At 40.4% G+C, this 11,371-nt stretch overlaps 1 protein-coding gene across 2 annotated transcripts; it reads right to left on the bottom strand.

Annotated features, from left to right (window-relative positions):
* Positions 1 to 567: 567 nt before the first annotated feature.
* scn3b (sodium channel, voltage-gated, type III, beta) lies at positions 568 to 9,625 on the bottom strand. Of its 2 annotated transcripts, XM_028420665.1 has the most exons (6): positions 9,005 to 9,625; positions 7,456 to 7,634; positions 7,135 to 7,363; positions 4,262 to 4,400; positions 1,897 to 1,980; positions 568 to 1,445 (listed from the first exon to the last, which is right to left on the bottom strand). In XM_028420665.1, exons 1-5 carry the CDS (start codon positions 9,057 to 9,059, stop codon positions 1,917 to 1,919), a joined length of 666 nt encoding a protein of 221 aa, XP_028276466.1. In that variant the 5' UTR covers positions 9,060 to 9,625; the 3' UTR covers positions 568 to 1,445; positions 1,897 to 1,916. The 2 variants fall into 2 exon arrangements, with proteins under 2 accessions (XP_028276466.1, XP_028276467.1); XM_028420666.1 differs by lacking the exon at positions 1,897 to 1,980.
* Between the last annotated feature and the right edge of the window lie 1,746 nt (positions 9,626 to 11,371).

Below are 11,371 nucleotides of genomic sequence, written 5' to 3'. Positions count from 1 at the left end.
TAAATGAATGTGTTTCAACTAATACTGTATATTTTGCTATGGAATCTGCCTTGCTACAGGCATGCCTGGGTTGCTATAACAACAGCTGCTGCTATATCTGTCACTGCTGCGGGTCACGGCTAGCTAAAAGAGCAATGTACATCACATCCCTCTCTAACTGCCAGTCTTTGTCTCCATCTTTGCGCCTGTACCTTTGCCTTTTTCTGCCTTCTCCACATCTTCCACGGCACCAGCTCTGCTCCGGCTGAATAACATTTCTTCTATGCTCTGTGAAGACTGACAATTAAAACACTCAGTTTTCCTTTAAGCAGAAACTAATCAAAAGTCGTTTTGTTGGCTGTTATTTCTGCAGCATTAATGAGAGATGGAAACACTGGAGGTACTTAAAGCATACTCTGTCAACACCACCACAGTCACAGATAATAAGCAGAACATAAGACAGAAGCTGCTGGGAGTCAATACTGCATTTCCTCTTATTGTGCAGTCTCAAAGTCATCTGAGCAATTACACTAAAGTTGTGCTGGTAGAAGTTTCCAGTAAACAACAGAGGGAGTTCAACAAAGAAGGTGGAATGCATTGTGTTTAATAGTTCAAAGGCAGCTCACTCACACATGAGAGATTACTGTATATCTGTATCAGACACAGGACAGCATGGTGTGATTGATTCACAGCGTTGTACTATAGAAATAGGCACACATTTAGTCTCAATAGCAGTGTTACTGTAGAACATCAGCAACAGTCAAAGCCCAAAGAGTAAATTGATTGAATGCAGTAACCTACCGAAAGTACTTTGACATCAGTGCTGAACATGGATTAAAGATTTATACAAGGAATATAATATGAAAGACCTCTAGATGAACTCAGACCGACTAAGAGTGTGACTTGAATATCATCTGTATATTTTGGTTTAATAGATGGATACAAGGAGAAAAAAGAACAGGGATAAATACGCATCCATACAGTATAAAAGCTCAGCAATCCAACTGCTTTAAAAAGAGTCTCAGCCGATATAAATGAAACATGACTCAAAGTCTCAGGACGGTCTATAAAAGTATACAAAAACTAACAGCCTTCACAAGAGGACAGTTTCTCTTCATGGATCAGAATCAAATCACAGAGGCACTGCTAACCACTAAGGTGTTCTACACACTGGCAGGTCCACATGAAGCTTGGCTGGTATTTATCTGATATTAAGTGCAGGACACTGATATTTTTTATTTTTTCGAAAACAGAAAGGAAAAAAATGGAGGAAGGAAAAAATGAGCACTTGGACATATTTGACTGGCTATTCACAAGACACAGTCGATACGCAGGGGAGGTTGGTTGGCAGGACTCCCATAGCTGTCTAGGAGTAATGATTCCTTTATAGTGGCACAGAGGTGGTGGTGGAGTCCATGCCTGATTCTGATGCATGACCCTGTCGTCCCATTGTGATTTGTCAATACCTAAGGAGAGCAGAGATTTCTTTATACATCAGAAAATCTGATCCACAACATAATAAAATGACATAAACAGCTGGTATGATGATCATAGGAGCAGTACTGTATCAGAAACATGAAAAAGTCATGTTAGATTAGCTTCATTTTTACATATTTACACCATACATATAATATGAAACCTAATCACTATATACTCAGTATAAGCTATCATTTATGGATCAGCCTGGGAAGTGATAGAATGGAGAGCGATTAGAAATGGAAGATTTGTGATTATCCAGATATGGCAGGAATGAGCAGACATAGGGATGCTGAAGCAACAGGACTCCACTACAAAGCTGCACAAATACTTACAAATACAGGTAAAGGTACAAACAATGAACCGAAGAAGACAGGTGGAGGATTTCAATTATCAGGATCAGGTTAAAAAGAATCACATGTAAAAAAAAAAAAAAAATACCGTGTCATTGCCAGCTGCTTTTATTCGGTAACAGGAGCGGCTGGATTGTCTTTCTGCTCAGAGGGAATGGCTAGGTAGTTTGTCCTGCAGGCAGATTGGTAGAAAGACAGAGGAGTGTCTAAGACCTGGTTTAGGTCTAGTGCTGGTTCACTACTGTGTTACAGTTACTCAATATTTGACTGTAATCCATAAATGAACACCCCCACAGGGGTGTGAAAGACAGTGAATTGGAACAGGGGGGAGAGAGTGTGCAAGCTGCACATCAGACTTGACGGCTTTTTTTAAGTATTTAATGGCAAACTCCCAGCTCGTTAAAAAAACACAAAAAGAACTTAATATACTCCCAAGTCAGTAGAGCTGAACAGACACTGTGTAGACGAAGCAGAATTCATCTAAGTTTTGTGACTGTCAGCGATTTTCAAACACAGGCTTGTGTAGCAGATGATCAGTTCTCACTGCTGCGTGCATCGTTCCCTAAAGTCATATATGATAAACCGCTAATGCACCACAGTGTGTAACCTCCACTTGTATTCTCTACACCCACCGTGGCTCTCTGTGATTGGGTGCAGCTTTTTTGATGTCATACAGGTCAATAATAGCTATGAGGTGGCCACAACCCATTAACTCTTTCAGCTGCAGAAACCTGCTTCCAGTGTTAAACACATTCGATCACTTGGTGCTTCACTTCACTCCATATTCCTGATCGGTACATGGGTCAGTAAACTAAATCCTGATTGGAAAGAGAGACTGTAATTACCTAAATAATATACCTAAATAAAAATAATAGAAGGCAGCAGCCTAATTGTCATGATTCTGTGTAAAGTAGGGTTTGTTTTCTTTTTATTCCTTGGTTGTGTATTTGTACTTTTTTTGTTTACCTTGACCTTAGTTATTTCCTGTTTTATTTTGAAAGTCTTGCTCTCCTTGGCTGGGTCCAAAATCACTCCCTAATCACTATACACTGTATATATGACCCTATGTTCATGGCCTAAAGTAGGAGTTGTACTGCATTCATTATGCAGTTTAATTCTGAGTGAAAATTCAGACATGTTAGTAAAGAGTCTGAGAAACACAGCAGTGTATTGTCAGAGCTGGATACTTCCCAGGTTCCTTTATCCACAACAAACTCCAAATGATCAATGTGTCAGCTTACATGGTTCTTGAAATTAGTCTGAAGTGATCAGTGAGTAATCAAAAAACAATCTGTCAAGGAAGATCTCAAGAAATTTCCCCATCAGTGTGTAGCAGTGGAGTTCCAACCAAAGGGAGCGCTCCTGGTGGACTAGAAAGGATCACATTATCACAGAGACTATGCTAATTTTGTTAAGAGAATCAAGAAGATTTAGAGGAGAGCTTCTCAACCAGAACAATGCCAGAATCCACAAGCCCACAGCGGTGATGGCTGCCATCATAGAATGCAGATTTAAGCTTCTGCATGCTGAAGGATGTCAGTGATCGTCAGTTTGACAGTCATCGTGTCCATGTTCCAGGGGTTCAAGATGGAAACATGCACATGTGGGATTTGCATGCTCCAGGTGTGCTGCACTAAGAGCACTTTCAATAAATGTCTATTATACAATATATATATACATTCTATGACATATAGACAACAAAATTAAATATTAAAGATATTCTAATAAAGACAGAAACACTGTACACTTGAGTTGTTTCAAGCTCCCCTCTGAATGTGAGTGACACATTGTGCAGCATGTGGACTTGTGTGTGTATGTGTGTCACTGAGGAAATTAGGTTTTTGAATCCACATAAATTGTTTGCAAAATAACAATATTTGGATCAGCACATTATACATCTGCATATTATCAGAGATTGCTCTCTGCGCGATGCTATAAAAGCTGTCAATGTGAATCGGCTGGCTTAGTCAACACCATGAAAATCCGCTGGAAGCTGACTGTACAGGTGCGCTCGGGTCTTTGACAGTACTGACAAGGTGACGCAAAAAGTCAGCTTCTGATTGAGCTGAAATTCACCACTGATGTAAAAAAGGGTTGTTTGTGGAAAAATGTGCTTAGTATTATTCAGGCCTGTGTGGCAGGGTGAGTAAAAAGACAGATTACTGTTGCAGGAGAGATACAAAAGGATGCAGTGTAGACTCAATTACACCCCTGTCTGTTTGACTGTTTCCCACTCGCTCTGCCTTGTACTCTTCCTGATACCTTGTAAAATACTTTTGCTGATAAGTTCTTTAAACTTTTAATTGCTTGTTTGATTGAAAACTCCAGTGTTTTATGTCTTTAAATAAAGAAAGTTACCACACATACATATCTTGACATGCCACAACAGGTTCTGAACACACAGTGTATCTGGCGTGTGTGTGTGTGTGTGTGTGTGTGTGTGTGAGACTCACGCCGTGTCCTGCATCTGCTCATCAGACTTGGAGATCTTCCTGTAGCAGTAGACCATTTCTACCAACAGCCAGAAGGTCAAGAACACCAGCAACACATACATCATGATCTCAGAGTAGATTGCCGTGGCGTCGTCAGTGGCTGTGGAGCACAAACAGCACCAAGGGACATGAATTATTCAGCATGCATCCTTCCTCTGAATTGTGTGTGTGTGTGTGTGAAAAAAAGAGCAGGGGAGACTTTATTTGCAGTTTTAGGAACGTATGCTTAGCTTATTCAACACAGCTGCAATCAACTGTCACTCATGATAGGAAAGGCAATATTTCTACATTTTAAACTTTCACTTCAGGCAGAACTCAGCATGTGCAGACATCATTAATATGCAGCATAACAGTAAGCAAAGTCGTCTCTGTTTGTATACATAGAAATGATGCAAAAACTGTTGTTGCATACAGAATAATATGATCATACCTGTGGTGTTATGATAATAGAGTCTATAAGGAGGTTAAAGGTGCCCTGTGGAGATTTATGTAGGTTATGTTTATATTCATTGTTTCCTGCCAAAATGCACTGTGTGTATCCTTGAACTGCTTCCTCATGAGCATTTTAAACCGAGCCATGTTTGTGTTCATATATATTCTTCCACCACTAAAACCCACTTGTAGAAAAACTCCACAGAGTACCTTTAAGTGTGAACTCAGATGGAAGTGCACAGTGTCACAGTGGTTCTCAGAGCATCGCACACATTTTATATTCAACAAAATGACCTCACGTTCTGGTTTTATGTATATTGATATTACAATCCATTCATTTTATGTTAATATTCTTTGTTAGAAAACAATAATGATATGCCCATTTGGATCCTGTTACAGTGCAATCATTCCCCCTCTTCATGTTAGCCATTAAAAAGCTATTAAGCATCCCAATGTACAGTAAGCAGTGAGGGATAACATCCCCAGTCCTTGCATTCAAAATGAAATATAACTGTTTAATACAGCTTTAGTAGTCAAATCAGTTCGATTAAGTGAGTAACATTCAATAATAGTACAGAACATGTCATCAAACAACAGAACTGGAAGATATTCAATGCCTTCTAAATGACATATGTGGTCATTTGGGTGTGGAAATTAACAACAAAGATAAACTACTCTCTCAAAGAGGGGAGGGTGGCATTAACACAAAATCCGTTATTTGTCTGGTCACTGTTTTTCTTTTCTTTCTTTTATTTTATACACTTCTACATCTTCTTTGCTGATGTTTAGGCACATAAACAACTTGGTATGGTTTATCGATCAATGGTTTAAATAAACAATGAATTGCTGCAGAGTACATCTCCTCTCACCCAAAGTGCCATTAAAAACAATTATGCCTGATTTTATCATGCAGGAATACAACACGTAACAACTGATGATGTTCCCTTATGCTTATGAGCGAGACAGTCGCGCCATAAGTGCCTACTTATTGTCTGATATTTCATTTTAAAGGCATGGTGACAGGTCCTGTCTCAAATAGGGAATATTCATTTTACAGTCACCTTAGAAACTCCACACTTACTGTTGTTTTCATTGAAGGAGAGAGGAAAGTGACATTTCAACGTATTATGGCTTTGTTAACTATCATTCATGAACAGGAAGAAAGATCACAGTAGCACACTGGGGCATCTGTTAATTGTTTTGTTAAAAAAAAAACAAAAAACTATGAACTCAACTTTTTACTATCCTTCATTTCACTTTTGAGCCACTGTGAACCACTGTTCCAGGGAGTGTGTACCAAAATCCAGAAAGCCTGCTGACCAGACAGTTGACAGCTTTTTCTGATTTGATTCTGCAGTCCCTGCAAATAGAGGCTATTAGTGTAATATAATCCCTGAGATGGGGAAGCACAGATATGTTGGCCACAAACTAATCCATTCTGCCACTATTGACATCATTACTGTAAGCCGATACCCAGCTGTAATGTACAGTGCACTGGCTGAAGGCTTTGTGAAATTTGATACCACTCTCGTATGAAATATGAAGAGGCTTTTAAATATGTATGCATTTAAAAAAAAGTTGTAATAATCACATCCAATCTGCACTCTTCTTTTTTTCTGTGCACAAACCTATCTCTAGATCCCTCTGATAATCCATTACACACCATGTGCAAGCATGAAAAATGTGAAGTTAAACAAAATGTGAAAGAATTAAGTAATTCCAAATATACATGTTGTATATTCGATCAAGGTGGGAGATGACACATTCAGCAAGCTAGCATTCAGGAAGCAGAATACATTACCCCTTATATTAGATAGCAAAGTAGCTGGTTTGAATTAACCCCTTCACTGACAACAGAAGAAAGCTTCCATGGACAAATAAAGGCAGACAAAACAAAACACACAATTATTCCTCTTAAACCAGTACAATCACAACAAACGGGGGAGTAGGGAAAAGTAAGTGGCGCTGTCAGTGGCAGACTGCCTTCACACCAATGCATCACTAAGTGCAGACAAGGGGTTGGAAATGCATAATAATTCAAAAACCACTTATCACGGACTGATAAACACTTTATGCAACATCAAACGAGGGCCAGAGAGAACACTTGGTACAGAGAAATCAACACAGCACACAGACTGGATGTTTTCCTCAGTGTTTAAATGTGCAATACTCATCAGTTCTACTGCCCTGTATTTGCAGAGCACACTCTTTTGATTGAGTCGACGTCAGTTCTCGTTAACATAAATAGGTTCTGCTGATATTGTAAAGCATGCAGGAGAAAAAGAACTGCATAACCCTGGAGATTTCTGTGTGTCTATTTCACTGTACTGAGAGAGAAAAGCCAGCCTTTCACAGAACAGGACAGATTAACGTGGATATATATAAGTCACATTTTGCCATACCTTTCTCATTCACATTCAGTGAGATGTTCTTGGTGATGAAGAGTGAGGGAGTGAAGAAGCCAAACTCAAACTCACGAAGAATCTGGCACTCATAAACACCACTGTCATTAAAGGTGACATTTAGGATTACAATGGAGACATCTTGCAAGTCCTGGCTTCCATTCCACGTCAGACGACCACTAAACCGTCCGCTCACTTCTGAAGGATTGGAATTCTCATATTTGTATATCTGTGGAGAGAGAAAAGTAAATTGTAATACTGCAGGGGATGTAATAAAGAAGTGTGATCACAACACCACATCATAAGGCATTAACAACCTACATGAGTTCTGACAGGTGTAACGTCTTCTTCCTTTTTTGGCATATAGTACCAATCCACACGTGTCTTTGCTTTGACCTCCTCCCTCTTCATACAGGAGATGCAGGTCAGCTTCTTGGGTTTGCCCAGGACAGCTTGGGTGTCCGACGGGACGTCGACACATACTGGCCTGCTCAGGTGGACTACAGGAGCATGGAAATGTCAGACAGATTTAGCTCGGCAGTTAAAGCAGTTTTGAATCAGGTGAATCATCAAGTGATAAAACAAAGGCAACTAGAGTGGGATGAGGTTCTTATTATCTCACTAGGTCTTACTGCCTGAGTGGCAACCCTTTAAAGTGAGGGACCATCCTAAACAAGTGCACCTGCCACCAGAATTTATTTGACCTCCTCCACCTGGGATACAGGGCTTCCCTTTCACCAACAGTGCCATCTTTTTTCACAGATTTCCCCAGTAAGTTCCACCACTATCCTAGTGAGTTCCTCTAATAGAAGAGAAGAACTTTTAGAGAATTGATCAAATATCTTGAAAGCAAGTAGATAAGCAAGTAAATATATATTCAGATATATTTAGTTGAGGTTGTTTTCACTCAGCCAATAACTTGGCAGAGAGCATTTCTAAGTGCTCAACAATGCAGCTATAATTCATCATACAAATCCAATGTTTCCTGTATAGCTGCCAGGGTCAGTGACACAATTTTCAGTTTTGTTCAATAAGTGTTGGAATACAGCTGCGTACGCTGCAGGTACAATAATAAACTCATGACCTGGTCTTTCTTGTTGAGGTCAGCAGCGCTGGTGCTCTGCGTTTACAATGAATCCAATGTTTGAGGCTGGCACAAAACTCAGTAAGCGTTAAAAAGACATAAATTCAATTATACAGCTCTGTGAGCACTGGAGAGACTTGAGCCACAATAGTCGTCCACACCAGCAAGCACTAATGATGGCCTCTGTCCATTAGTATTAGCTGGCAGAGGGAGGGATAAATGGACAGATAAAGGAAACTGTGGGTGGTGTAGGAGGAAGACAGTAAAGTATTGTGGGCGAGCTTGTGGGCGACAAAAAAAACCTGCAACACAAATGCAGCAAGGGAAAATAATTCAGTGAATTATGAACACAACGGCAGAGTTCTTGTTTTTATCAGCATGTGGCCGTGTTTGTGGCCCAGTGCTCTTATATAACCCAAGCCCCCTGGGCGGACAGTGACAACATTGATTTTATCTCAGTCTTTTTTTTCCTTTCTTTTTAACTGAGGGCTCAAACAAACACATAGAAACAGAGCAGATGCATGAAGGGGACAGAAAGAGGGAGAAAGCAAATGTGGATAAACTTGACCCTGCTGTCCTCTGTTCAATGGGTCTATTCATTTGGCTGAAATACTGACAACACTCTGCAGGCGACAGCGGGACTGCTCTGAAAGTAGGTTTTGAGTTCACAGCCAGCTGGATGGGTCACAAACTAAATCCAAGGCCTGCGATCACCCATCAATGCACAGTAAATCTGGTGGAATATCATGTACTACAAGCATTGTTGGATTGTCATAGTATACTTACCAACAAAAATCAAAAGAACCAAAGTTTGCAGATGGACTCTGTATTGAGTTACCATATTCAGCTGCAAGGGAAAGTGTCTCTTTAACTTCTGCCTCCTCTTTCACTCAGGACTCTGGGGTCAGATATCAGAGTTGTTGAGATAACTTCAGGACCACGGACAGCGCCTCTCCTCGGTAAAAACACTCTGAGGTTCAGCTCGTTTTAAGTCTTCCAGCGACCCTTCGTTCGCAATCCAGCAGCTACATAGGGAACTAACTTCATCATTCCCTTCCACAGAACGAAATAAACAAGTCCCTGATATAAAGACAGCTACTATGGCAGTTTGCTTCGCCCACAGCTGCTGTCATTCAGTCCGGATCCATCTAGAAACATGAGCGTGAAAGAAAGCGAAGAGGAGGAACCTGTGGATTCACAAAAGCCGATTTCTCCTCACTTACTGTTGCGAGAGCTGAAGTCCTGCTGACACAAAGAGGAGGAAAAGGAAAAGCGAGAAAAACCAAGCAGGAGAGCGCTTCTCTTATTTCAGCCCTTTAAAGAATCACACTATTGATTGTTTTGAAGTCTGTTGCCTCCATTAAGGATGACTGATGACATTTCCCAGCCGCGGCTCACTGCCTTTGTTTTTCAGCAGTCACTTAGCACTGCCAGAAGACGACGGTTTGATACGCATGCGTGAGTCACTCCCTCCTACGCTACAATGTGCATGACCATATTATTGTCATTAGGGTAGGCCTAACCAACACATCATGCAAGCCTGGTTTATTTATTCCGCTGCTGGCAGACACAAAGCACAGGCTGCTATTATTTGCAGTGTAAACATGATGCAAATCTGTTTTAATAAATCATGCGCTGTTAAGATAAACAGAGAGAAAAATACATAACATTTCCATGTGTTATATAATGTCGCTATGAGAAGCTCCCTCTTGTTTGTTACACATGAGTACTTGCATTATTTCTACTTTCCATAGTGAGCACTGGTTAAATAACGTGTGCAGGAAGCACAGTGAATTTACTGTAAACAGCTGTATACATGCATCCATGCATGGTAAGCTCACAGACTAATTTATTGATCTGGAGCCCAGCCATAAAGGGCCATGATCTTTTCTGTGATATTCCATCTCTGGGTGTGTGTGGTTCATGTTTGCCTCTATCCACCCCCTTTCTGTTAAGTTTAAAGGATCACTAGGCTACATGTGACACAATAGTGAAGTGATGCAAAGCAGCCTTTTAACTACTCCAGTGATTCAGACAGAAAAAAGAGACTTTTCACACCAACACAACCTGCACTGGAAAGGACTGAAGAGGCTGCTGAACAGATTAATTATATCACTTCTGTGTAGTGGTTTGATTCAAAGCATGACGGCCATAATGTGTCTTTGTTCTGATCTATATACCTTTATTATATACAGTATAGACAGCAGGGTACCATGACGCCATCATGATTGATGGGTTTCTAATGGGCCTTATTTTTATTCTAAAAAAATGGCTGTGAAAAGACTACAGATAAAATGCAAACATTTTACAGGTAAGAATACATCATTTTGATTATGTGTTTCCTACATTCAATATAATGATGTAAGCCAAGCAGTGGTGCAGTTTTTTTGTGCACATATCACAAAGAAAATGTGCCTTTCATCATGAATGTTACTGAGACACCCACTGAGGAATCGGAATGATGTCTGATGTTATCTGTCAACTCAGAGGAGAGACAGAAGAGAAAGAGGCTGAGATGAACCTGTGATAAGGCCAAAGGAGCCACAATAATCTCACTGTGACATCACAGTATTTAATCTTTGCAGGACCCTGCATACGGAATAATGACAGGATTATTCCCAAGGAGAAGATGAATCAGGGATTTAATTTGCTTGTAGTAGTTCAAGCACAAAAAGAAGAAAATCTTTTGTAGAATTTCTGTTTTTAAAATGAGTATACTTTTAGGCCATGCTGTGTTTGAGCGGTAAAATGCTGACAAACGAGTGAAACAACAGGTTTTTCTTTTGTTGTTATGATGTTTAAAAGTCACTGGTGCAGATTTTAACATTTAGAAAAAGCAAAGCCAGCTGAGTGCACTCCTGTGTTGCTGTCACCATCAGCAGTAGGCTGGCATGCTGAGGAAAAGACTAAATATGGCAGGCCCGGTTGAACCACATCCTGCAGATAAGGAAACCATAGCAACAGTAACGCAGCGCCATGGTGACTACAGGAGGCCTGCTTAGCGACAGCCCACAGACTAAGAAAGACAACAGGAAGCCCCAGACTAAGCTGTTTTTTTAACCAGCATCCACTGTGTGTTTTTCTACAAACAGCAGAGCGGGGGTGAATGAAACAAATGCACCTTTCTGTGTTCAGGTCTAAGGGCTTTCACCT

This window comes from Parambassis ranga, chromosome 13, assembly GCF_900634625.1.
Source record: "Parambassis ranga chromosome 13, fParRan2.1, whole genome shotgun sequence".
In the NCBI taxonomy this organism is placed as follows: Eukaryota; Metazoa; Chordata; class Actinopteri; family Ambassidae; genus Parambassis; species Parambassis ranga.
The sequence above is the reverse complement of the archived record's forward strand: the minus strand, read 5'-3'. Positions and strand labels throughout refer to the sequence as shown.